The sequence below is a fragment of the Pleurodeles waltl genome, chromosome 3_1 (assembly GCF_031143425.1).
Source record: "Pleurodeles waltl isolate 20211129_DDA chromosome 3_1, aPleWal1.hap1.20221129, whole genome shotgun sequence".
In the NCBI taxonomy this organism is placed as follows: domain Eukaryota; kingdom Metazoa; phylum Chordata; class Amphibia; order Caudata; family Salamandridae; genus Pleurodeles; species Pleurodeles waltl.
Window position 1 is genome coordinate 834,831,226 of NC_090440.1, and position 27,805 is coordinate 834,859,030.

Sequence of the window (27,805 nt, forward strand, 5' to 3'; positions counted from 1 at the left end):
ACATACTGGGAGTTTTCTGCCTGTGTAAGCAGGCCACTTATTCTGTTTTCCTTCTCTGGACCACCAGGCTTTCCCTGGTGATCCTAAACAGGAAACATATATGTCAGAACAGAGGGTCAGAGGTACTTATACTAATAGTATGATGTCAAGTCGAGTTGTCAGTCAAAAGTTTCCAGCGCAAGAGCCAGTGGAGGCACCACAAGTGATACATAGCAGTTTGCCTTACTTGAAATCAAGTGAGAAAATTGGTAGTTTTTCAGACAGGGGACCCTGCTAAACACAATCATTGAAAAGGTATTCTCCAAGTCAGAAATCTCTGGACTTAGCAAACAGTTTTTTGTGTGTCTGTAGGGCTGGACTGGGAACCCAAAGCAGCCCTGGCAATTTTGCCAGACCTTTCTGCACAGAAGCTGTGAGCGAGAGTGAGTGGATTCTACTGGATCGCTGCTTTTGTGACTAGGGGCCAATACTGCAGCACCATTGCAAAACTGGACCCCACCTCTCCAGCCCCCCGGAGAAACGCCTGGTGCTTGCTATGGCCAGTCCGGCCCTGTGTGACTGGCAGAGACAGAGGTCTTCACCCTGGTGGACCACCAACTGGGGGTCTAAATTACCTCCAAAGTATGCAAAGTCTTCACTTAAATCAGTACACACTGCATATATTACAGGAAATAAAAGCCCAACTATAGTAATTGTCAGATGACTACCAAAACCTAGGGTGGGAGGACTTTGCCCGTGTCAACGTAGCTGTAGTTCATTTGGTACGCTTATCCAACAGTATTTTTGTCAGTGCATCTAGCCTTCATGAGAGTTATGTCAGGATGAAATATCATTAGAAAAAATTATCGTTTAACAGAAGTATAATTTACAAAAATATTTTCCCAATGGGTGTAAAAATCCTGTTAATTCCAAAGGGGTGAAATTTTTTTAAATGACGCTTAGCAATTGATATTTTTGTCATCATACAATATTTAAGTCATTCTAATACCATACCAGATGAAGTCTTCATTCATGGCCAGATGGATAAAGCACAGCTTCGGTTAGGTTGTCGCCAGGGGCTGGCCCCCAGTTACATTTTTGCTAGAAGTTTCAATTGTGACCTGTAGCCAAAGTTTTCTAAATGTTTGCTCCTCTGTGTTTATTATGTAGGCAGCCTTGGTCTGCAGGAATTTGATCTTATCGAAATTTAGTTCATTTTGGATTTTTAGATCGACTTTTCTTTGTCATATTTTTCTATTGTTTGAAATCAGTTGTGCATTTATTGTTGTCAAAACCCCTTTCGTCCCAGTTTCACACCAGAGGAGAAACCTGCTTAGCTGTTAACCACTGGTTACATGAAGCCAAAATTCTCTCTCCGTGCATCAGTATTAAGACTTGGTGTTGGTGGGGTTTCTGGTTTGGGATCCGAATATACCCATATCACCGTCCCCATGACTGAGAGAAGAGGAAGTCCTTACTGAGAGTGCCACAATCTGTGGAATAAATGAGCAGGAATATCAAGATTGTAATCCTACTGCACTGTGGTTATAGCAGAGAAAACTGACTTTCCGCTGCTGTTTCCGTCAAATACATTTCAAAGGCTAATGTCAGACCTAAACACAGGGAATGTCAAGTGGCTTAAATAAATGACCAGATTAATTAGAGAATGATTTAAAAAGAAATCTCGGCTCTTCTGCAAAAGAATATATTTGGCTTTCAATGTGTTCATGTACAGTTTTTACTTACCTGCATCCTAGTCCTTTTGTGCCCACCAAACTAATGAAAACTTTCTTCTCCTTCATTTCTTTTCCACCAACTGATGCTAGACCAGCAATACTACTTTTCCCATCCTGAATAAAAAATGCACAACATTATTATTTTTACACGTAGATTTAGGACAGACAGAAAGATGCAAATAATTTCAGGTGAGGAAGGCAAGACCCAATCATAGCCACCTGTTCATACACATTTGCATATTTTCTGGGAAAAGTAGTCTTGCATATAATTGCATACGTTATGCTCACTGCTTGTGCCTTGATTTTCCCTGAGTGGCTGTTTTTTCTTGCTTCTTTCCCTCCTCTTCACAATGTAAGAGACAAACAACTGTGCATAAACAAATGTGAATGCATTCTTGAACCTTCCCTAAATTTTGAGACAACCTGCTAGTCACTGCCATCTCTCACAGACGTCTGGCTGCCACTTCTCTAGCTTCTTACAGTCCTTAAGTCATTTTGAAGACTAACATTAGTTGAAAATATTAAAGCATTTATCAGAAACTTGAGCATTTGGTTCTACACTCTTAACCTCAGTGTGATAGATCCATTTCCTGACTACCGCCATTTTTTTTAAACAGGATGTCAGTCTTGTATTCTATTTCATTTTCTGTTCCATTACCATACTGTAGTCCTTCTCAAGCTTCTTGCTTAGTTATTTCCATTGTTTCCCAGGACATAGTAAATACACATCTCTAAAAGGACTTTGGAAAATATTCAAAATATTGTAGATGAAGATCATACAATCCTTTTGATCATGATGGATCTCTCAGCTTCATTCGTGGAATACATTATGGTCTCTCATAGGTTGTCTACACTATCAAAACAACAAGTGATGGACGGAATGCTGAACATTGTCAAACATTCACCCCCAGTCACAGATCTGGGTTTAATCCATCGTTTTTTTGCTGCCCATGCCATTCCAGTTTGGACCCAGCCATATGCAAATCAGTCTTGACCCTGTTCCCCATGGGAACAGTCCAGCCCGAACTGCTAGGCCAGGTCTTCCCTGGACTGGAAACAAGCATCCTGGGACCGGTTTCGGGGTTTCACCCCTCATCAGCCAGGCTAGCTTGAATCTAGTGGCATGGGAAGCACGGGACCCACGTCTGGGCATACCCTTCCCACTTAGGGCGAAAAATGCAAAAACAACTGAGGGGTGAGTGTTTGACAATGTTCAGCATTCCGTCCATCACTTGTTGTTTTTGCTTTGTCGCCCTAAGTGGGAAGGGTATGCCCAGACGTGGGTCCCTTGCTTCCCATGCCACTGGATTCAAGCTAGCCTGGCTGATGAGAGGTGAAACCCCGAAACCGGTCCCAGGATGCTTGTTTCCGGTCCAGTGAGGACCTGGCTTGGCATTTCGGTCTGGACTGTTCCCATGAGGAACAGGGTCAAGACTGATTTGCATATGGCTGGGTCCAAATTGGGGTGGCATGGGGAGCAAAAGAACGATGGATTAAACCCAGATCTATGACTGGGGGTGAGTGTTTGACAATGTTCAGCATTCCGTCCATCACTTGTTGTTTTTGCTTTGTCGCCCTAAGTGGGAAGGGTATGCCCAGACGTGGGTCCCTTGCTTCCCATGCCACTGGATTCAAGCTAGCCTGGCTGATGAGGGGTGAAACCCCGAAACCGGTCCCAGGATGCTTGTTTCCAGTCCAGTGAGGACCAGGCTTGGCAGTTCGGTCTGGACTGTTCCCATGAGGAACAGGGTCAAGACTGATTTGCATATGGCTGGGTCCAAACTGGGGTGGCATGGGGAGCAAAAGAACGATGGATTAAACCCAGATCTATGACTGGGGGTGAGTGTTTGACAATGTTCAGCATTCCGTCCATCACTTGTTGTTTTTGCTTTGTCGCCCAGACGTGGGTCCCTTGCTTCCCATGCCACTGGATTCAAGCTAGCCTGGCTGATGAGGGGTGAAACCCCGAAACCGGTCCCAGGATGCTTGTTTCCGGTCCAGTGAGGACCTGGCTTGGCAGTTCGGTCTGGACTGTTCCCATGAGGAACAGGGTCAAGACTGATTTGCATATGGCTGGGTCCAAACTGGGGTGACATGGGGAGCAAAAGAACAATGGATTAAACCCAGATCTATGACTGGGGGTGAGTGTTTGACAATGTTCAGCATTCCGTCCATCACTTGTTGTTTTTGCTTTGTCGCCCTAAGTGGGAAGGGTATGCCCAGACGTGGGTCCCTTGCTTCCCATGCCACTGGATTCAAGCTAGCCTGGCTGATGAGGGGTGAAACCCCGAAACCGGTCCCAGGATGCTTGTTTCCGGTCCAGTGAGGACCTGGCTTGGCAGTTCGGTCTGGACTGTTCCCATGAGGAACAGGGTCAAGACTGATTTGCATATGGCTGGGTCCAAACTGGGGTGGCATGGGGAGCAAAAGAACGATGGATTAAACCCAGATCTATGACTGGGGGTGAGTGTTTGACAATGTTCAGCATTCCGTCCATCACTTGTTGTTTTTGCTTTGTCGCCCTAAGTGGGAAGGGTATGCCCAGACGTGGGTCCCTTGCTTCCCATGCCACTGGATTCAAGCTAGCCTGGCTGATGAGGGGTGAAACCCCGAAACCGGTCCCAGGATGCTTGTTTCCGGTCCAGTGAGGACCTGGCTTGGCAGTTCGGTCTGGACTGTTCCAATGAGGAACAGGGTCAAGACTGATTTGCATATGGCTGGGTCCAAACTGGGGTGCATGGGGAGCAAAAGAACGATGGATTAAACCCAGATCTATGACTGGGGGTGAGTGTTTGACAATGTTCAGCATTCCGTCCATCACTTGTTGTTTTTGCTTTGTCGCCCTAAGTGGGAAGGGTATGCCCAGACGTGGGTCCCTTGCTTCCCATGCCACTGGATTCAAGCTAGCCTGGCTGATGAGGGATGAAGCCCCGAAACCGGTCCCAGGATGCTTGTTTCCGGTCCAGTGAGGACCTGGCTTGGCAGTTCGGTCTGGACTGTTCCCATGAGGAACAGGGTCAAGACTGATTTGCATATGGCTGGGTCCAAACTGGGGTGGCATGGGGAGCAAAAGAACGATGGATTAAACCCAGATCTATGACTGGGGGTGAGTGTTTGACAATGTTCAGCATTCCGTCCATCACTTGTTGTTTTTGCTTTGTCGCCCTAAGTGGGAAGGGTATGCCCAGACGTGGGTCCCTTGCTTCCCATGCCACTGGATTCAAGCTAGCCTGGCTGATGAGGGGTGAAACCCCGAAACCGGTCCCAGGATGCTTGTTTCCGGTCCAGTGAGGACCTGGCTTGGCAGTTCGGTCTGGACTGTTCCCATGAGGAACAGGGTCAAGACTGATTTGCATATGGCTGGGTCCAAACTGGGGTGGCATGGGGAGCAAAAGAACGATGGATTAAACCCAGATCTATGACTGGGGGTGAGTGTTTGACAATGTTCAGCATTCCGTCCATCACTTGTTGTTTTTGCTTTGTCGCCCTAAGTGGGAAGGGTATGCCCAGACGTGGGTCCCTTGCTTCCCATGCCACTGGATTCAAGCTAGCCTGGCTGATGAGGGGTGAAACCCCGAAACCGGTCCCAGGATGCTTGTTTCCGGTCCAGTGAGGACCTGGCTTGGCAGTTCGGTCTGGACTGTTCCCATGAGGAACAGGGTCAAGACTGATTTGCATATGGCTGGGTCCAAACTGGGGTGGCATGGGGAGCAAAAGAACAATGGATTAAACCCAGATCTATGACTGGGGGTGAGTGTTTGACAATGTTCAGCATTCCGTCCATCACTTGTTGTTTTTGCTTTGTCGCCCTAAGTGGGAAGGGTATGCCCAGACGTGGGTCCCTTGCTTCCCATGCCACTGGATTCAAGCTAGCCTGGCTGATGAGGGGTGAAACCCCGAAAACGGTCCCAGGATGCTTGTTTCCGGTCCAGTGAGGACCTGGCTTGGCAGTTCGGTCTGGACTGTTCCCATGAGGAACAGGGTCAAGACTGATTTGCATATGGATGGGTCCAAACTGGGGTGGCATTGGGAGCAAAAGAACGATGGATTAAACCCAGATCTATGACTGGGGGTGAGTGTTTGACAATGTTCAGCATTCCGTCCATCACTTGTTGTTTTTGCTTTGTCTACACTGTCAGTCACAGCAGTGAAGTGTTTCATGGACTTATGTACAGAAACTGCTTAGAGGGTCAAATTGAGTTTTAGCTTTTGCAGTTTTTCAGGACTCCCCCAAGTAAATGGTGCTTTTCAAAAGGTATGGGGGAGCATCTGTTCCGAATCCTTTGTGACTGTCGGATTTTCTCTCAATCATATGCTTATTACGCACATCGATAGGTATGAGTGACATCACCCCCGTAAATGCGAAATCCTACACTGCTGCCAGGTAATGTGATAATGTGGGTTTAGGTAAATTTCTTTCAACCTCATAGATCCAGAAAAATAGTTTTCCTCAAATGTGTTCTGAGTCTCTAATCTAATTTCAAATACCATTTACCTGCTCTCCCCATTGAGAGCAAAATAAAAAAAACTCAGAATTTATTTTTTTATTCTGACGCGATGATTCAGCTGTTAATGGGGTCGGCTATACACATTTGTTGATTTCAGCGGCACAGAAAACGATTGCCTCTTCTTTTCCTTCAAGATATTGCTACCATCAGCGGGATTAGTGAGATAGCAATCAGTTTGGACTTTACATTTCTAACCTATTTTATCCTGCACATCCCAAACTCTTTATAAAAATGGCTACAGATTGAGCTAATTTACCAGCTTGCTTTATGTGCCGTCTAGCGAGGGAAGATGTTTCTTAATCTAGCTTTGTGATTCAGCAACTTTAATTTTGAATGCTGTACAATTTTTAATCAGCCTTCCAGGGCCATTGATATTTCTGTTACTATTTGAGATATAAAAGCCTCTCTTTCTCGCTTAAAAGGTGAGGTATTTAATCACTGGGGTGCTTCTCCTAAAGTGCATGTTTTGCTTTGGTTTTTTTGTGCTTTCACTTATGCATATTGTCTTTTTTTCTGAGCTTGACGGCATGCTGTGGAGAGCATTTCCATATAACGCAACTTGCCGAGACCTATTTGGTAGTCTGGCCATGTTTACTTTTTCAAACTACAAACGCACTATTTTTTAGCAATTAATGCGCTTCTTTATTTTCTACCTCTTTCTCATTTACACCAAGTACCTGCATAGATTTGTGCCTGATCTGCATTTTTCCGAAATTAAGTACTGGTTTTGTAAACGAACTCTGGCTTTGAAATGACACACCGAATAAACAGCATCCGGGACTGCTGAATTGTTATTTGATCTAGCTTCTTAGTCTGCAACTCGTGTTTAAGGAGAAAGTTAGAGCAACACTGGCCACAACTATCAGTGGAGACAGAAAGGATGAATCCAACAGCTACAATGTGGGTGGGTCAAGAAAACCAGTAATGGATTTAAACAAATGCAAATCTCTATAGCCGAGATATAAACTAAAAGCCACATACTGCATTGTGAAGGTTTCACAAGGTACCCATCGGATGAAGGAAACTGCACTGCATACTACAATGTTAGAAACCAGATCTATTTGGGGAGCACTCCCACCTACTCAAAGGGCTAGTTACCTTTGCCTGTTTTGTTCAAAGAAGGAACACTTTTCATCAATACAAAGAACTAGACATCGGTGATTACTGTGAGTTTATATCACTTTTAAAATTTCTAGTAAATCTAAAAAAAACAACCAAGCTGGAATTCTGATAGAGAAGAACTTTGATGTTGATCAATTTACTAAGAGCACCCTGCTGTACCTGCAAATCTCATCTGGCCAGGACATCAGCTAACCAAATGACTGCATCATAAACTATCAAACATGCACTTCCTAATTTGTCCACAAACTAATTTCCAACAAGACAGAAGTTGCACTCATCACCAATGACAACAAGCTACCAACACCATAAGAATAACTCTAATAATTAATTTGTATAGTTTCTTTTGTTGTCTCATCAAGTCTGCAAACTCTTGCTGCTTCTATCCTAACTCCACCTGCAGCTGCAAGAGGAACATTGCACACAAAAAGACCACTTGGCTCAAGCTGATTTTACTCTGCATGAAAAAGAGAAGTGTTCTTGTCCCATCTCTATAGTGGTTATGTCTTGATGACCGGATTCCAAAGCAAAACCCTAGCACCAGAAAAGAATTGTTTTCATGCAGAAGTCAGTCTCATCAAAGGCCTTCACTAATTTATAAGAAGTATCCGGTCCCTCAAAAAACTACAATGGTTCTTCCTACAAGCATGCATCACATTCAAAACAGTCTGCATCACCTACGAGGCTATCAACACCAACACCGCTCTGTACCTTAGAAACAAGACGAAGACCGCAGGGGGAAAAGGACAACAGACAGCAGAAGCTTATCTAGGCTAGAGTTGAAAAAGAGAAAGAAGGAAAACATATGCACAAATGTTTCTTGTGTTGCTTACACATAATCTGGCTCACTATCCCAGACCAAAACCAACAGGCTAGGTCTCTTCTCCAGTTCCAGAAAGAGCTGTAAAGTATCTTCAAACGTACTAATTTCCCATATAGTTTTATCACTGCTTCCTCGAAAAAGCACAAACACCCACACGCTCTAGTCATCCTCCCATTGTTCCTCCCTACTGCACCCTACCAGTTCCCTTCTCGAAGCAAGTTCCCATAATCTATGTCTATTTTCTTATGTATGGACTCTCACTTAAAACTGTAAAAGTCAATCCTGAATAGTCCTCTCTTGCGTTGTAGCTAAATTCAATATTTTAAAGATTAAATAAATAAATACACTGGCTAGATTACAAAAGTGCAGGTATCTGGATTGGGTAACGAAAGTAGCTGAATGTCCATTATTTTCAAGAGATATAGTGAAAGGTAAACGAGTATTAGCATATACATTATCTCTCAATAACCCTTATTAAATATATATTGTTTGAGCTCTCAAAATCCTGATTTAAGCTGCTTTGCGATTTAGGACTTGATGTACGACATTGTTTGCAATTACAAAGTTTGCAATTCACAAAATTATAGGCTGCAAAACAGTGAGTCACAATGTACGAAAATAGCTTTTGAGACTCTTTCCAAATTGTAAAGAGGAGGGGTTCTGGAAGGGGCCTTCCTCTCTTCTTTGGGATTCACAATGATTTCTATGAATGGTTTAACCACTGATCAGATACTGACCCCAGAGCTAGATTGGTTACTGACTGGCAAAGGGGCAGATGCCCCAGCATAATAGCTTCCCATCTGCGTATCATGTTGGTGGCCTTCCCAGAAGTTGGCAGTGGTGCAGAGGACCACTGCCTGCTCCCCTTGATATCTTCCCAATGAGGACTAGGTAGCATTGCGAAAGAACAGACAGGACTGAAAGTCAGTACATAATTTGCACGCACTATTTGCGACTACTGAGTATGTACATTAAGCCCTCAAATATGAAGAACACACTAATAGAAATCATTATTCAATGACTGTAGCAAGTTTATAGTCATCTAAAATAACTAGAAAAAGCATAAAGGAAACACTAAGGGCCTGGTTACGATCTTGGGGGATGGGATACTCTGTCACAAACATGACGGATATCCCCTCCGCTGCATTACAAGGTCCATTATATCCAATAGAACTTGTAACACGGTACACAGGATATGTATCCCATCCACCAAAATCGTAATCAGGCCCTATATTCCAGGAATATTTATAAAATGAGAAAATATTATATAATACAATGCTGCCATGAGGAATAAAATAATAAATCTTACCCCAGTTTCAGACACGAACTGATCTGCGTATTGCCATTTCAGAGGTTCTTCGGCAGAACTGAAATTAAACATAACTGATAAATAAAATAATTCAAAACACCTAAATATACATCGTTCGAAAATTACTCAAGAGATAAGGATTACATTTACGGAAAAGTTTGAAAAAAATCTTTTCATTGCGCAAATACATTATTCCTGCGACTGTAACTTCCTAATTCTTACAGGCATATGATGTTGCTGACAATTTCCCAAATACCATAAGGTGAATTGACAAAGGTATACTGGTACATCAAAAGTATTAACAAATTGCTCCTCAATATTTAGGTCACAATATTTTGGCAGTGTAATACTTTTGCACTAGATATTCTGATATACAACTAGCTTTAGGAGTATAGTTTGAGGAAGGAAAATCTAAAAACAGGGTTTTGAAATATATATAAAATAAAAGAATGTCAAGTGAACCAAATAACCTAGGTTTAATTAAACATTCAGGATATTAGGGTGTGGCAAAGGGAACTTTAGAACTATTCTATAAAGTACTGGAATCACTGGGTCAAACTATTTTGAAGAGGTTAAGCAATCTTTGAACTTATCAATATGGATGGGCAATACTCTCAATTCCCATCCTGTGACAACTGTACTTAACAAAATGCTGTCATAAACCACCTTATGTGCATTAGCTGTAAGGAACACAAGACTAATTTCAAACTTCTGCAGTGATTTCTTCGTGTTAACAGCTACATTAGTTTGGCAAGTCTTCTATGTTGTTTAATATACCTTTTCCCTACACTCACCAAAGCATCACAATAGAGTTCTTCAGCTAATGCTTTATTTTGTGGCTTCACATAGAGACTATAAACCTTTGTCTGGAAGATGTTTTTCCTTTCTCAGTTGTAGGGAGACAATACATTTACTGGCCACCAAGGCAAAGAGAAAAACGGAATTGTCATTATTTAGAGGTGCCAAAATGTGCATAACCTATTGATGGAGGTATTGCCTTGATTATGTAGCTTAACACCAGTGTTTTGTGCAATATGACACAAACCATACCTTTGGAAAAACAGAGTGAAAACAAAGGAAGTTCTCAGCACTGCGTTTTTGGTGAGTACTGCAGAAATTCCAAGGGTTACCTGATAATTGTAGCGAATTTCTACATTTGGAACACAATGTAGAATTTATACATTTCTTAGATTGTTCTAGAATCACAGAGTTGAGTTTTCTAAACTCCATGGCACTAAGGACTCACTCAATGTGCCAACTCCAGACAGAAAACCAGTTGAATTGTAACCACATTACAACCCACTGAGCAATATTCAAGATGTGTTTCTGGAGGAATCCTATGAGACATTACAAGGATAGTTAGTGGAACGCCAGACCCTCTGTCATTAATAAATAACCCAATCAAAAAGGCTAGAAAATGGGGAATCTACTTTGAAGATTTATTTTAAAATCAAAATCCTAATCTATTGTATATGATGTGAATTATAACCACAACAAAGACAAATAAAATGGCAGAACCAATCTTTACTTAAAGGGTAAATAAAATGAAGTACTCCAACGTGTCTGAAATTACATGATCATAGCAATCCTACCTCCATTCTGAATCTTCTAAGTACTAAGCTAGTTCTAGCACAGCAGAAAATAAAACCTATTTTGAGTTTCAGATGGTTGACACCCACATATTTGTTTGAACAATAGGGCTTTTGTTCAATATAACAGCAAGACCTTCCATTCATATAATTCAAGACCGGCTGCACTGATCCGTTCAGTAAACAAAGGCGAAATGCCTCCCATCCTGGCAGCCTTCAGTTAGAGCCAGTGATATGATTTTGCACGGTTTCTCCCATTGTCGCCTAACATGAAGGTCCCATCTAATACTTCACACTTTGTTTTCAGCTACAATAACATTATTTTTCTGTTGTTAAAACTCTTCTTAATAAACAATTAAGAGAGAGTGGTATGATACCCTTTCACTTATTTCCATTCCACAAGACTGTATTCTTTTGAACAACAACAATAAATGAGACACATATGGACAAATTATGAGTTTGGTAGGCTGAAGACTGTCAAACCCAAGGTGTCTGTCAGACCGCTGCACTCCTGGCAGTCTGACTACCAGATTATGACCCTGGTGGTCAGACCACCAGGGGACCGCCTCCAGGATCATGGATCCCAATAGAGTGGCGGTGGAATTGTGGTACACCATAGCAGCACTGACTTCAGCGCCACTGTGCTGATCACAAGTTCTCTTTCTGCCAGCCTTTTCATGGTGGGGTCCACAACATGAAACGGCCGGCAGTAAGCAAGTGCTGGGGGCCATGTGGGGCCCCTTCACTGTCCATGCCCCTGGCATGGGCAGTGCAGAGGACCCTCTGCCAGCACCCTTGGAATGCACACTGTGGAGCTCATTACGACCCGGTAATTACCGCCAAATTACGACCATGGTGGTGTTATCTCCGATAGACAGCCAATGTACCACACCCACCTCCAGGGCGGAAACAACAGTCACCACCGCTTTGGGATAAAGTAACATTTGATATATACGGCCCCACAGAGGCCATTCAAATACCATATGTGTTTAAACTTTCAATGAACAATATCGTAATAATACCCGGAGTTGTTTCTGATGATTGGGATGTGAAAACAGTTGATTCTATGATGAATGAATTGCAGTATTACACTGTATTTGAAAACGAAGATGCTTATCAATCTAAAGAGAATTATGGTGATATGTTTCGCTATAATTATTATGGGCACCACCTCATCCACAGAGCAAGTACCCCAAAGACTGTTTTTAATTACACACAATGGGAACATTGTCCAACTCCACCGCAAGGGAGTTCTAAAACATACTCTGAAAAGTTTACATATTATTCTGGGCACAATGTTAAAAATGCTGAGTCATATTATTTTAAATAGCCACAGACAGAAAATGTACGCATATTATTGACAAATACGAAATGTATTTATTCGGATTCCTTTGTTTCCCGGTTGACTATAGAAAGCTATGAATATTGGTTGAAGTCGATTGACTTAAAAAGTGTATGGGGAACTAGACATTAGCAAATAAGGGGGAAGGGAGCTTTGTTTAGAGCATGCCTCATACCTGTTTGAATGATATTTTTAAATGAAACTGTACAACAAATAAATTGTCTAGGATTAGCAAAGATTAAGGAATTGAACACGCCCAGTATTCCTGCCTCTGCAAAATTTCATAAATGGCAAAAATATATAAATGCAACTGAAGATCAGCTCGATGAATGGGTCCAGAATGGCACATTTAGGGCCATATTTATACTCCGTTTGCGCCGAAATTGCGTCGTTTTTTTTGACGCAATTTCGACGCAAAACTAACGCCAACTAACGCCATATTTATACTATGGCGTTAGAGGCGAATAGCGCCAAAGTTCCCGGAATGTGCGTCATTTTTTAGCGTGAACCCCTTCCTTGCGTTAATGATATGCAAGGGAGGCGTTCCCGTCTAAAAAATGACTCCCAGGCCTTTACGTGGTATTTATACTCCCGGGCAAAAGAGACGCCCGGGAGTTGGCGTGGCAAAAAACGGCGCATTTGCGCCACTTTTTAACGCCTGCTCAGGGCAGGCGTTAAGGGGCCTGTGGCCTCAAAATGAGCCCACAGGTGCCCTCCCATGCCCCCAGGGACCCCCCCTGCCACCCTTGCCCACCCCAGGAGGACCCCCAAGGATGGAGGGACCCACCCCAGGGACATTCAGGTAAGTTCAGGTAAGTTTTATTTTTTATTTTTTATATTTTATTTTGGTGGCATAGGGGGGCCTTATTTGTGCCCCCCTACATGCCACTATGCCCAATGACCATGCCCAGGGGACAGAAGTCCCCTGGGCATGGCCATTGGGCAAGGGGGCATGACTCCTATCTTTACAATGATAGGAGTCATGTTGATGGGGGATGGGCGTCGTTAAAAAATGGCGCAAGTCGGGTTAAGACGATTTTTTCGACGTAACCTGACTTGCCCCATTTTAAGACGCCCATGTGCCATTTTCTCCCTACGCCGGCGCTGTCTGGTCTACGTGGTTTCTTCCCACGCAAACCAGGCAGCGCCGGTCTGATTGCGCCGTCTAACGCCATTCCATAAATACGGCGCCCGCATGGCGCTTCAGAATGGCGTTAGACGGCGCAAAACTTTTTGACGCTAAACTGCGTTAGCGCAGTTTAGCGTCAAAAAGTATAAATATGGGCCTTAATGCTTCACTGTCACGTCCAGATGGGTGGTTATTGTGGCCAATAGATACCAATGGTTGTCATAAACATTTTTATAAACTCCACGGGGTGTTTTAGAGCTAGTAGGCGGGACCCTCGCTATATATCATCTGAACATGAGGGTAAAGTATACCCACCATATTATGACACCACAATCCACCACCTTTTCCGGGCGGTACCAACACTAACAAATCCCTGGCGGAAGACAGAGCTCAGAAGTGAAAGGACTTACCATTGGAGACACAGGGAAGAACCACACCGCCATGGAAGCAGAACTGCAAGTTTTCCAGATGATATTCTACGTTATGCTCCACCTGGAACACCAACGCCGGCGAAGACGAGGACGGTGAGTACAGCTGCCTAGCACACAAGGGAGGGGGGAGGAAAAAGAGAGTGGCACACACACACGCACCACACATACCCGACATACACACGCCATACACACAACCAAATGGATTACAAAAACAATGTGTTCACGAAAATCTGCTGAATAATGCAAGGACAACAGGAATTGATGAAAATGATTGTAATCAGTCCCACAATAAAATGATAATTCCGATTTGGCCATGATAAAGATCTGTACATATATATAACAAAGGGACACTGCCCAGTCCTTAGCGCAAAGGGCCCACATGGCCACAGGGTACAGTCCAAGGTCCCACTCGAAACCTGCACCAATCTGGAGAGAACACTGCAGGGGCATCAGTTGTCAAATAGGCAGGCACCTCGGGGTGGGGGTGTCACCTCAGACGGATGCGGGAATAAGCCCACTGGTTCTGGAGGGGGCAACATGCCCTGTGCTCTTGGTCCTGGGGAGTGCAAGGTCAAAGTCTCTCAAGTAGGTGCCTTGCCCACTGGTTCTGGAGGGGTAACATGCCCTTTGCTTTGTCCTGGGGATTGCAAGGCCACAGTCTCTCGAGTGGGTGTCTTGCCCACTGGTTCTGGAGGGGGCAACATCCCTTGTGCTCTTGGTCTGGGGAGTGCAAGGTCACAGTCTCTCGAGTAGGTGCCTTGCCCACTGGTTCTGGAAGCGGCAACATGCCCTTTGCTCTGTCCTGGGGAGTGCAAGGCCACAGTCTCTTGAGTGGGTGTCTTGCCCACTGGTTCTGGAAGGGGCAACATGCCCTTTGCTCTGTCCTGGGGAGTGCAAGGCCACAGTCTCTTGAGTGGGTGTCTTGCCCACTGGTTATGGAGGGGGCAACATGCCCATTGCTTTGTCCTGGGGAGTGTAAGGCCACAGTCTCTCAAGTGGGTGCCTTGACCACTGGTTCTGGTAGGGGCAGGCCGCACAGCAGCCCATGGAGGCTGGACTATTTGGCGTATGCCCGCAGTGATGGCTGCACTGAGCTGGTGGTTGTGGGAGGCTCCTGCTCAGCCCCTGCACCCTCAGATGGCTGCACTGTGGTGGTGGTTGTGGGAGGTTCCTGCTCAGCCCCTGAACCCTCAGATGGCTGCACTGCGGTGGTGGTTGTGGGAGGCTCCTGCTCAGCCCCTGAACCCTCGGATGGCTGCACAACCACGGCTGGCAGTGGGGGCCCTGGGACTGTTGGTGGTGGTGGTGGTGGCGGTGTTTGGCTGGCAGCTTCTGCTGGCATAGAGTGTCTCCTCTCCTCCTGCTCATGGGCTGGGGATCTCTTAGCCTTCTTGGGACTAGTGAATGGGCTCTTCCCCCCTCTGCCCGCTGGTGCTGGCTCCTTCCCATTCTTAGCAGCTGGTGCAGGCTCCTTCCTCTTCCTAGCAGCTGCTGCAGGCTCCTTCCACTTTTTAGCACTTGCTGCAGGCTCCTTCCCCTTTTTAGCAGCTGGTGCAGGCTACTTCCCCTTCTTAGCAGCTGCTGCAGGCTCCTTCTACTTTTTAGCAGCTGGTGCAGGCTCTTTGCCCTTCTTAGCAGCTGGCGCAGGCTCCTTCCCCTTCAGTACTGTTGTCCTGGAATCCTTTCCACCATGAATAGGTGGTGCAACCACTGGACCCGTGGACTGTTTGGCCGAGGTGCTTGGCTGGGTCCTTGCTACCCTGCCCATTCATGCAGGATGGGGTGAGGTGTAGGGAAGAGATCAATCTGGGAAAGGAAAAGCTTTTTAGGGATGCTGGGGCAGGAAGAGGGAGGGGTCATGGGAGTGGAGGATGAGGGAGTGGTTGTTGGAGGTGTTTGTCTGCTGGATTTGGGTGCAGGTGTATGGGCTGTATGCTGTTGTGAGGTGGATAGCTGTTGGGTGTCTGAGTCCTTGCGTTTGTGTACTTTAGGAAGGGGGGGACAGACAAGGAGGGAGAGGACACAGGGGTCACGTGCATGGATGTTGTGGAGGTGTCTGCCAGTGAGGTGTGTGTTCTGCGTAGTATGGTGATTTTGCTGGTAGTGGATATTGATGTAGTGCATGCAGGTGTGAGTGTAGACGCAACTAGGTGGGAGGTGGAGGAGGAGGGGGAGACAGTGGAGACAGTGGATGTTGTCGTGTCTGCAACTGAATGGTGTTTGTGTGAGTGCCTGTGGGATCAAGTGTGGTGCTTGTGTTTGCCTGTAATACTCTTGGGTGTTGTCTTGTGTGCATGCTCGTCTGCCTGTGTGCTTGGAATGGGTTGGGGTTGAGGAGAATGGGCCTGAGAAGTGGAGGTTGGAGGGGGGATGGTTGAAACAGGGACAATGGCTGCCATCAGGGAGGACGCCAGAGCCTGAATCGATCTCTGTTGGGCAGCCAATCCACCATAAATGCTCTCCAGGAATGCATTAGATTGCTGCATCTGGGCTGCCGGCCCCTGGATGGCATTCACAATGGTTGTTTTCCCTACAGAGATGGATCTCAGGAGGTCAATAGCCTCCTCACTCAGGGCAGCAGGGCTCACTGGGGCAGGGCTTGAGGTGCCTGGGGCAAAGGAGATGCCCACCCTCCTGTGTGAACGGGCACGGGCAACTTTCTGAGGGGCTACTGGGAGGGCGGTGCTGGTGCGGGGGTGGTGGCTGTAACTGTAGCTGGGGTGGTTACAGAAGTGTCCGCCACCACCAGGGAGCTCCCATCGGAGGAGGTATCTGAGTCTGTATTGTCCCCTCCAGTCTCCGCCATGGTGCTCCCCACGCCCTCTGTCCCACTGGTGCCCTCAGCATTGGTACACTCTGCCTCCAGAGTCCTGTGGGATGCAGCTCCCTCTGTCACTGGTGCCGCTGCTCCTCGGCCGGATGATGCTAATCCACATAAGGACAGGATGACAAAACAAGAAAGGGGGGAAGAGAGACAAAGGAGACACAGGGTCAACGGCTGCACCAACATAATCGTTGGCATACACAGCACCCTCACACACAGGGAACAGGCCTAGGCACTATGCATTACACTACCAGTGAATTGGCTAGTCACTAATAAAAGTGGAGGGGCACACACTGCCAACTGCAGCACACCTGGGACCCACGCAGCCCTGATCAGAAGTGAGTACTAACAAGCTAGGTAAGCAGTATTTTCTATTCAGACCCTTAGCCACTTGAGCACCCAAGCTGCTATGTCTGGCCTGGCCTAGGGGCACCCAAAGACACACAACCACCACCCGGATACTATCCCACCAGCCAACATATGTATTGATACCCACTGTACTCATCACCTTGTGGCTGCTGTGATGCCCTCAAGTGCCCATCCAGCTTAGGGTAGGCCACCGCCAGTATGCGGACCATCAGGGGGGTCAGGGTCCAACGGGCACTCCTTCCTCGTTGGGAGGCCATCCCCAGCTGGGCCTGCGCGATCTTCCATGCCCAGCGTCTCAGATCCTCCCACCATTTCTAACAATGGGCGCTCTGCCTGCCATACACCCCCAGGGTCCGCACCTCCTTGGCGATGGCACGCCATAAACTCTTCTTTTGATGGGCGCTGACCTGCAGAGGCAATACAGACAGGAGAACACCATTAAACTAACAGTCCAACCTGTCACACACATGGCCCACCATCCACATTTCCATCACCATTGGCACACACATTGCCCAGCCACCATCAGGTACACTGCCACGAGGACATCCACCCACCCTCCTTACACAAGGTCTTCACACACAACTCCAAGCATTCAGGCCACATCCATCGTGCCCACAGTGTACTCACCGGTTAGTCTGGAGGCCCATACAGCAGTCCGTACTGGGGTAGATCCCCATCCACCAGTCACTCCAACTCCCCCGAAGTGAAGTCTGGGACCCTTTCCCCAGTCACACGGGCCATGGTAGGTTCCAGACACAGGTCACAGCAGCACATGCAGTGTAGGTCCTCTCCTATGGAAGGTTTGGAAACAAGTGAGGAATTAGATAGAAAATGGCGGTTACGTCTGCGGCGGTGCATACCGTCACCGCCGGCGTAGATCACCATTGGCCTCTGTACCCCATAGGGCCCAATATTAACCAATGAGGAACTGCATGGCGGTTCACGACCGCCTACCGCCATAGCGCACAACGTCAGCAGCATTACCTCAATTTTCATCTGTCGCTCCACACAGGACAGGCAGTCGCCATTTCTGGGAGGGTGGACAGTCCTATTGATTACTGCTGCATTACAGGATCAATAGGCACATATTTCATTAATTACAATGTCCCATTAAATGTTTGCACATTGTGGAGTGCTGCTGAGGCTCCATTGTTCATTTTGTGACAGCCTACTGACCTTTAGATACCTACCGCTGTGGATGAATAGGAGATGGAGACATACCCCTGTGTACAGACCCCTGGTAGACTTGTTTACACTGGAGGACAGGCACATAATACTGACTTATATTCTGGACAGGGCCACAATCACAGAGCTGTGTGCCCAATTGGAGCCTGACATGATATCTGTTATCCGTCAACCCACTGTGATCCCCCCTCTTGTGCAAGTGCCATCAGTTCTCCATTTCGTGGCAAATGGTTCTTTCCAAGTGACAGTGGGCTTGGCAGCAGGAATGTCACAGCCAATGTTCTCAAACGTGCCAACCAGGGTGTTGTCTGCCATGATAAAACACATATGCAGCTAAATTGCATTCCCCGAGGTTGAGGATTTGGCCACTGTGAAGGCCGGATTCTATGCAATGGGACATATCCCCAACATAATTGGTGCAATTGACGGTACACATATTGCATTTGTACACCCCACCAGAATGAACAGGTGTTCAGGAATAGTAAGAGTTTCCACTCCATGAATGTGCAGATGGTGAGCTTGGTGGACCAGTACATCTCCCACGTCAATGCTACGTATCCTGGGTCAGTGCATGATGCCTTTGTCCTGAGGAATAGCAGCATCCCAAATGTGATGGACCAACTACAGAGGCACAGGGAGTGGCTGATTGGTGAGCCTTGGTTCCCACCCAGTATATGTTGCTGTATACCTATGCTGTTGGCCATATAGAATAGTGTGCGGGTAAATGTTGTTCCCCAATATTTGCAAGTGACTTTGGTTACCCAAACCTGTCATGGCTGCTGACCCCTGTGATGAATGCCAGGACAAGGGCAGAAGAACATTATAATGAGGCACATGGGTGAACCAGAAGGATCTGGCCCATCGTGTCCTGGGAATGTTGGTAGGCTCCTAGGATCTTGGAGAGTGCCTCCAGGAGAGTTGGTTCCCTGGTCTTGTCCTCTCCCTGGCACATAGCAGTCCTCCCAGTGTCCCTGCTGGCCTGTGCCTCTGTCCCATGAATGGTGTGCCCACTGCCACTGACCCCAGGTCCCTGATTGTCTTGGGTATGAGGTGTGGCCTGGGGTCCCTGTACAGGTGGACACACTGCTGATTGGCGTGTCCTGGGGACAGAGGTGTGGGTACGCTGGGTGGGTGCTGTGGTGTTGGTTCTTGATGGGGGAGGCTCTGTGGTGGTCTGTGACTGTGCTTGGGTGACCGACTGTCCAGTGGTCCCAGATAGGCCAGGTAGATCGTCCAGATCCTGAAGTCCAGAGTTACTGTCATCACTGTGGGCCTCTTCTGTTGGGGGACTGGATAGTGGTAGCACCTCCTCTCCAGTGACATTGGCTGGGGTACCCGTGGGGATGTAAATGATATCTTATGCTTCAGGTGTCTGACATTTGTACTTCTGTAGCTTCCCCTCTATGGTTGTTGTTCCCCTGCCAGCTTTTGATTATGTATGTTAGTGTATATTGGTTATGTTAGTATCCCTATGCTGTGCATGCTTTGGTGATGAGTGTCCATGCAGGGCTGTGAGTGGTGTCCATGCATTGGTACAGCATGTGATGTGATGGTGGAGTGTGCGAGTTGGAGTGGAGTGATGGGAGTGAGGGTGAGGGTGTGTGATGGCATGCAGGTATGGGGTGATAATTGTTGAAAGTTGACTTACCAGTGTCCAGTCCTCCTCCAACTCCAGCCAGGCCCTCAGGATAAAGTATTGCCAGTACCTGCTCCTCCCATGCTGTGAGTTGTGGGGGAGGAGGTGGGGGTCCACCGCCAGTCCTCTGTATAGCGAGCTGGAGTCTTGCTGCTATGGAACGTACCGTCCCCTGTAGGTTGTTCCACCTCTTCCTGATGTCATTCCTTGTTCTTGGGTGCTGTCCCACAGCGTTGACCCTGTCCACGATTCTCCACCTTAGTTCCATCTTCCTTGCTATTAATATCTGCTACACCTGTGCTCCAAATAGCTGTGGCTCCACCATGACCCTTAACTCCTCCTCAGTGAAACAGGGGTGCCTTTGTGGTGCCATGGGTGTTATGTGATGTGTGTTGGTGAGGGTGTGTTGGGTAATGTGTTGGGGTGTGTGATGTGGAGTGTGTGAGGGGTGTATGGGTGTGAGTGGTGTGTGTCTAGTTGTCACAGTGGTCTTGGTGTCAGTCTGGTGGCAATGATTCGTATTCCTAAAGGGTTGTGGGTAATGTGGGTGTGTGTTTTATAGTGGTGTGGATGTGGTGTGTGTATGGGTGTCAGGTGTGTGTTGTTTGAATTGTCCAATGTAGTGTTATTTTGTATCTGGGTGTCCATTGTGAGTGCGGCGGTATGTACCGTCAATGGTTTACTGCTGTTGAATGTCCGCTGTGGTGATTCGTGGGTCATAGTGTGATGGGCGTTGTTCTGTTGGCGTAACGGTGTGGGTTTTTCGACCGCCATTTTAACACTGACCTTTGGGCTGGCGGATTTGTGTATGTGGCTGTATTCCGTCGGACTGGTGTGTGTGTGTGTCATAATATGGTGGGCGTATATTCACCAGCGCGGCAGTAAGTTGGCAGTCGTCAGTATGGTGGTAAGCGCAGTTTACCGCCAATGCCATAATGAGGGCCTGTGTGCTTTGACAGTGCGCATTCTGAGGGTGCTGCTGAGCCACAGCATCGGCTTTGCACATTAAGGAAGCCGAGGCCACTGCCGTGGTACTGTGATACAATGTTTCCGCTTGTCAGCCCAGTGGAAACATTGTAATACGAATGAGGTGAAGCCACCGGTATTACAGCAGCCTCCTCCCTGCAGCTTTGGTGGTCAGCTCGTCCGACCACCACAGTCGTAATGAGGCCCATAGTCATCAATCTTTTAGAAACTCTTCTGAAATCAATAATGTTGGAGATTGGGTTACTGATTGAAAGGGGTCAAACCCTATTTAATAAGCAGGCACAATTTCCATCAGGGTGAAGTCACAATCAAACCCTAGATTAACCTGTGCTTAACCATCTGGTAGTTGGACACAAAATCTGCCAGGCATAACTTAGCGGCACTGTGTAAAGTATTTATGCAGCACTTTAAACAGTAATAAAGTGGAAACACAACACAATAAAAATCCCACACCAATTTAGAAAAATATTGGAAAATTAATTTCAAAGCTTATTTGACACCAAAATGACAAACATTTAATCAGTAGAAATGCTGATATTCAATTTTCAAGATTTCAGAAATTGAAGAACAACAACAATAAATGAGACACATACACATCAACCTTTTAGAAACTCTTCCGAAATCAATAATGTTGGAAATTAGGTTACTGAGTGAAGGGGGTGAAACCCTATACCATCAGCAGTCACAATTTCTGTTAGAGTGAAGTCACAAGCAAAGTCCAGTTTAATCTGTGCTTAACCATCTGATAGCTAGACACAAAAGAGGCAACAAATGAATTATTTATGTAGCACTTCAGACAGTAGCAAAGTTAAAATACAACACAAGAAAAATCCCACACCAATTTTGGAAAATAGTGCAAAATTAATTTAAAAATTATTTGACATAAAAATGACAAAAATCCAATCAGTATAACTGCGGATATGTAATTTTAAAGATTTCAGATATGTCAAGCACCTAAAAGCACAAAGTGCCACTCACAGCTATCTGGTCATGTGAGACTGGGTGAAAGTCACAAGTTCAGGCTGGCTGCCATGGAGTGCGGGCCAGGTACAGGGACCATATTAGTCTGGCTAAAAGAATTACCTTCAAATTCCAGCATGAAGAGTTCAATTAACAGTCAAAGGGGCCACGAGGAGCAAAGGGAGCATCATATATGGTCAGTGATGTTGCGTGAAGAGCAGGTCGTGCATTGTGGATGGTCATTGCTGTAGCAAGATGATCATGTTGCGCATCATAGATAGCTGTTGTTGGAATTTCACATTGGCGGTCACAGTGAGCAGTCCATGCTCTAGCACAAAGTGCAGATCTTATGCCACCGGGTGCTCTTGCTGGTCACTGTGGCAAGAAGATATGATTTTGCCAGAACCTTGTGCTGGTGGTCATCATGGTTGGCAAAATCTTGGTGTGAAAGGGGCACATTCTCGAAGTACCCCTAACTTCAGGATTTCTCCTTTTCTTGAGGAGAGAGCTCAACCAATACAACACCAAGGGTCCAGGCCGTGAGGGGCACCTCTTATGGTCCAAGAACCCACTCCAGCAGAGGCAAGCAGGGCTCAGGGAGGTTCAGTTGAAGGTCCAGGCAGCATGTCAGCTGGGCACCTGCACGAAGCCTCTGGAGTTTCTTTTGTCCCTGTAAGTCAAAACAGGAGGTCAGCTGGCTGACCCTTGGAGTCATTTCAGCCTTGGATGAAGGATTAAGGTGCAATCTTCCTTCTCAGTAATCAGGGCAGCAGAGCAGCAGATTATCAGTCCTTCTAGCAGCAAAATGGTACAGAAGTAATTCTTCTGTAGTATTCACAGGTCCAGGAGTGCACTTAAGTGTTGGGTCTGAAGTTCCATTATTTACACCTGGTGCCCCCTGGTGCCCACTTTGAAGAAGGAGAAGGTTCTGGAGGTTTCCATCCCCCTGAGGTGTCAGGCATGCCATTCCTTCTTGCCATGAACCCAGGTTGACTGGGGACACAAAAGACTAGTGACAAACCCTTTGTGTGTGTTTTCAGCCAGGGCCTTTGAGATGGGCAAGTGTGGTAGGTGACTGCTCCTTCACTTCATTATGTCAGAGTGCCCCACCTTGCCAACACCTATCTTTCCTTTGTCTCACATGTCTGGGAGCAATTCACAGAGACCAACTTTCAGCTTATCTAGTCATATGACTAAGGGACAGGCTGCATGCACCAAATAATTAGGACAAGAAAATGCCAACTCTCTAAATGAGGCATTTCTAGGTTTGTGACTTAAAATCTGACTTTACCATTAAAAACAATTTTTAATTTAAATTCTTTAGACACCAAATTTGAACTGTCTAACTACTCCCAGCTGAACATAATCACTTAATAAAGGTAATAAGGAAACCCAATGTTATCCTATGGGGAGGAAGGCCTTGTAGTAATTATTTTCACTATCAGGGCATGTAAAATTTACAAGTACATGCCCAACTTTTTAAATATACCACACCCTTTTTCTAGGTTGTTCAGGGCCTACCTTAGGGGTGACTTATATGTACTAAAAAGGAAGGTATGGGCCTGGCAAATGGTTTATTTTGACAGGTCAAAATGGCAGTTTGAAATTACACATACAGGCTGCAATGGCAGGCCTGAGAAATGTTTGAAAGGGGTTCTTAAGTGGGTGATACAGTCAGTGCTGCAGGACCACTAAATGTCATACCACCTTAATAAATGTGGCAATTGGATGAAAGCCAATTTCTCCTTGTTCAAATGAGACAGCAAAAGCACTTTAGCACTCGTAAGCATTGGTAAAGTTTGAAGAGTCCTAAAAGCCAACAAAAACAGTTTTAGAAAACAGGAGGGTAAAGGCAAAAAGTTTGGGGATAACCCTGCAGAATGAGCCAAGTCGAACAAATAACAAGAAATGTAAAACAGAACAAGCAACACTTAGATTAAACACTTTAATATATTGAAGCAATACTTGATTATGATTATGACACTGAACTGTGTAATCTATTAATCATACATGTTAATTATGGATTGATTAATTAACAAATCTAAGTCAAGAATGAAAATACTAAGGAGAGAAAAGACACAGCGCCTCATTACAGGAGTGGTGGTCCTAGGACTGCCTGCCTCACGATGACGGTCAGAAATCCGCAACTGTGATGGTCTGGCTGCCACATTACAACCCTGGCAGGCGGACCCACCAGGGGACTGTTGTCCCCAGCGGGAACATGGTTCCTGGCGTGGTGACAGTGGCAGAACTGTAACCAGCCACAGTGGCGCTGAACTCAAGGCCACCTGGCTGATTATAACCGCACTTTCTGCCAGCCTTTCAAAGACGGGGACCCCGCTATGGAAAGGCTGGGGAAAAGCCAGTGCAGGGGTCCCCCTGCAAACCACCATTGGAATGTGTACTGTCTGCTTTGCGCATTCCGACTGTGCTGGAGTGCTATGACAGTGGCCTCGGCTCACTTAGCGAAGCTGAGACCAATATTATAGCACTGTTCCCACCGGTTAGACTAGGGAGAAAGTGTAATACCATGTTTCTGTCGGTCAGCCAGGTGTGAGCATTTTAATGCGCTCAGGGAGAATGTCACTGCTATGGCAGTGGTGTACTCCCCGCGGTTTTACCAGTCTCACTGTGGGACTGCCAAAGTCACAATCAGGACCATATTATTCATGACAGAAAAATGGGTTGCGAGAATTTCTTTGAGATGGTAAATAGAGATGCAATCCTCATGTTCAGTATCTTAACTGTTAATTGACTGTCCACTGCTGTTTGGAATTCAGTATGACTGTTATCTTTGCTGGCAATTCCCTTAACATTCTCACATTACTTTCCTGATCCAATACACAAAAATGCCAGAGAAGAAAACAAAGTATGCCAATGAAGAGAAGGTGGCTCAAAGAAACAATTCAACCAGTATATCTGTCACCAGTACAACAGTGCCAGGTAGAGTAGCATGTGTCATAGTGGCAGCAGCAGTGCTACCATGGTGGCACCACACAATTCCATTTTACAGTAAGCACTTTTAAACGTGCTTATTCAGTTGATGTGGAACAGATTTGGGCATTTGCATCTTTCACCCCCAAACACTTTTAGTATCACTTTTAATGCATGTAATTTTATTTGGATGGATATGTATGGGACAGACCCAAGTCCATGGGGCATTCCAGAAACAATGAAATACATTAGTAACATAAAAGGATTGGGAGCACATTGCCTCACATCCCGGCATTGTTCGCCTCTTTGCATCCTGGTAAATGCACTTCACATTTAGCGCTTACTTCAACATTACCTGTAGTTTTTTACCAAAGTTGGTGCACACATTGCTGTATATCTCAAGACACATGTATCTGGGTTTAGCCCTTCATCAATAGAGAGCAGAAGTAGTAGAGAGCAAGGACAATTCATCTGGGGTTGCTGGAAATGCTGCCAAATTCTTCTCAGGTCACAGTACCACTCACAATAACATATGTGCATCTCCAAAGCTTGTCAGCTCTCTGGCTCAAGGGGACCTTTAAACAGAATGGGGGTTTAGGAGCACACTGCCTCACAGCCTAGCACTACGCACCCCTTTGCATCCTGGTAAATGCAGTTCACAATTATCGCTTGTTAGAAATGGGGCATCTGGTTTGCAGTCAGTTTGCACTCTGTCCAAGCAGGGACCCTCACTCCAGTCTGGGTAACGGAGATACACACCTATGATAACCCCTGCTTACCCTCTTGGTAGCTTGGCACAAGCAGTCAGGCTTATCTCAACCGCAATGTGTAAAGTCTTTGTACAATCACATACACTAACCCAGTGAAAACACCACAAAAGTACTCAACACCAGTTTACAACAATAGCCAATATCTATCTGAGTAAAACAAGACCAAAACAACAAAAATCCAACATACACAAGTAAAGATATGAATTCTCAAAGATTGCACTTTAATATAGCGCTTACAAACACAAATGCTTCAATTTGGTTTTATCACGGTGTTGTGACAGAGTAGCTCTCAACAATCTGAGGCCAATGACGCCGGTCACGGACTCGCACAGACCCACGGGTACAGTACCTTTTTGAAAGTGGGGAAACAAGCCGGTGCTCGTAGTCGGGGAGCTGAGGTGTTGCTGGATCCAGTGCGGTGTTGGTTCCTTGCTGAGGAGCAGTGGAGATAAGGTGGTGTTAGTGTGAGGAGTCAGTTCCTTACGCTCCAGCGGGGTTGATGTCCGGTGGGTCAAGAAACAGTGGGGTGATCTCAGGGGGTCGCAGTCACACCATGGGGCTGTAGGCACCACAGCAGAGTTGGGTGTCACGGACGTCGGTGACACAGCACTCAGGACTCACAAAGTCATGGGACGTCAGCGGGGCTGCAAAGGCATCAGACCTGCAATGACAGTTGGGTCGTCGCACTCCAGCGGGGACCACATATTTGGTTGCAGGCGGCATCATGGGGTCAGGCAACTGCGTCAGTCCGGGCATTGTCTGGTATCAGTGAACTTGTTTTTTCTTGGTTTTCAACCAGCTTTTACTCCAAAGGTACCAGAAACTGAAATAGGCACCACCTGGCGAGTTAGGGTCCACAGCAAGAAAACCAAGAGGCTGGTAGATGAACTCTTTGCTGACCCTGAGACTTCTTAACAGGAGGCCAGATCAGTCCAAGCCCTTGGAGAAACTTCACAAGCAGGATACAGAGCAAAGTCCAGTCTTTGTCCTCTGTAAGGCAGAAGCAGCAACTGCAGACCAACCCAGCAAAGTACACGTAGCAAAGGAGCAGTACTCCTGCTCCAGTTCTTCAGCTCTTCTCCTTGGCAGAGGTTCATATTGATCCAGAAGTGCTCTAAACGTATGAGGTTTTGGGTCCACTACTTATACCCATTTCTGTCTTTGAAGTTGGAAAAATTCAAAGGAAAGTCTCTGTTGTTGACAAGATCCTGCCTTGCCCAGGCCTCGCCCCAGACACACACCAGGGGTTGGAGACTGCATTGTGGGAGGTCAGGCACAGCCCTTTCAGTGCAGGTGTCAGCTCCTCTCTCCCAACTCTAGCCTAGGAGACTTGTCAGGATATGGAGGACATTCCCCAACTCCCTTTGTGTCACTGTCTAGGGGGATAACACAAACAGCCCAACTGTCAGACTGACCCAGACGTGGATTCCACAAGCATGGAGAGCCACAAAATGGTTAAGCAAGAAAATGGCCACTTACTGAAAGTGTCATTTTAAAACAGACAATATAAAAACCAACTTAACCAAAAGATGTATTTTCAATTTTTTCAGAGACCCCAAACTCCACTTCTCTGTCTGCTCCCAATGGGAAATTGCACTTACAAGATATTTAAAGGCAGTCTCCATGTTAACGTATGGGAGAGATAGGCCTTGCAATAGTGAAAAATGAATTTGGCAGTATTTCACTATCAGAACATGTAAAACACATCAGAACACGTCCTACCTTTTACATACACTGCACCCTGCCCATGGGGCTAACTAGGGCCCACCTTAGGGGTGATGTACATGTAGTAAAAAGGAAGGTTTGGGCCTGGAAGTGGGTACACTTGCCAGGTTGAATTGGCAGTTTACAACTGCACACACAGACTCTGCAGTTGCAAGTCTGAACTATGTTTACAGGGTGGGTTGCTTGGAATTGGAGTGGGGCTGGTTGGAGTGAGGCAGATTGTTTTGGATTAAGGAGGGGGCAGACTGGAGTGGGGCAGATTGAAATGGATTGGAGTGGGGCAGATTGGAGTGGGGCAGTTTGGAGTGCAACAGATTATTTTGGATTGGAGTGGGTCACATTGTTTTGGATTGGAGTGTGGCAAACTGTATTAGGGTAGATTGGAGTGGGGTGGATTGGATTGGAGGGGGTGGATTGGACTGGATTACAGTGGATTTGGTTGGTGTGGGG

General features: G+C 46.2%; 1 protein-coding gene across 2 annotated transcripts in view; it reads right to left on the reverse strand.

Moving 5' to 3' along the window:
* USH1C (USH1 protein network component harmonin) overlaps positions 1–27,805 on the reverse strand; it is a 605,394-nt gene that overhangs the window by 308,064 nt on the left and 269,525 nt on the right. For both annotated transcript variants that reach the window (XM_069223746.1, XM_069223747.1), the window contains exons 7-8: positions 9,475–9,532; positions 1,726–1,829 (exon numbers count right to left, since the gene is read on the reverse strand). In XM_069223746.1, the coding sequence (XP_069079847.1) occupies positions 1,726–1,829; positions 9,475–9,532 (162 nt within the window). The remainder of the gene's footprint in view (positions 1–1,725; positions 1,830–9,474; positions 9,533–27,805) is intronic.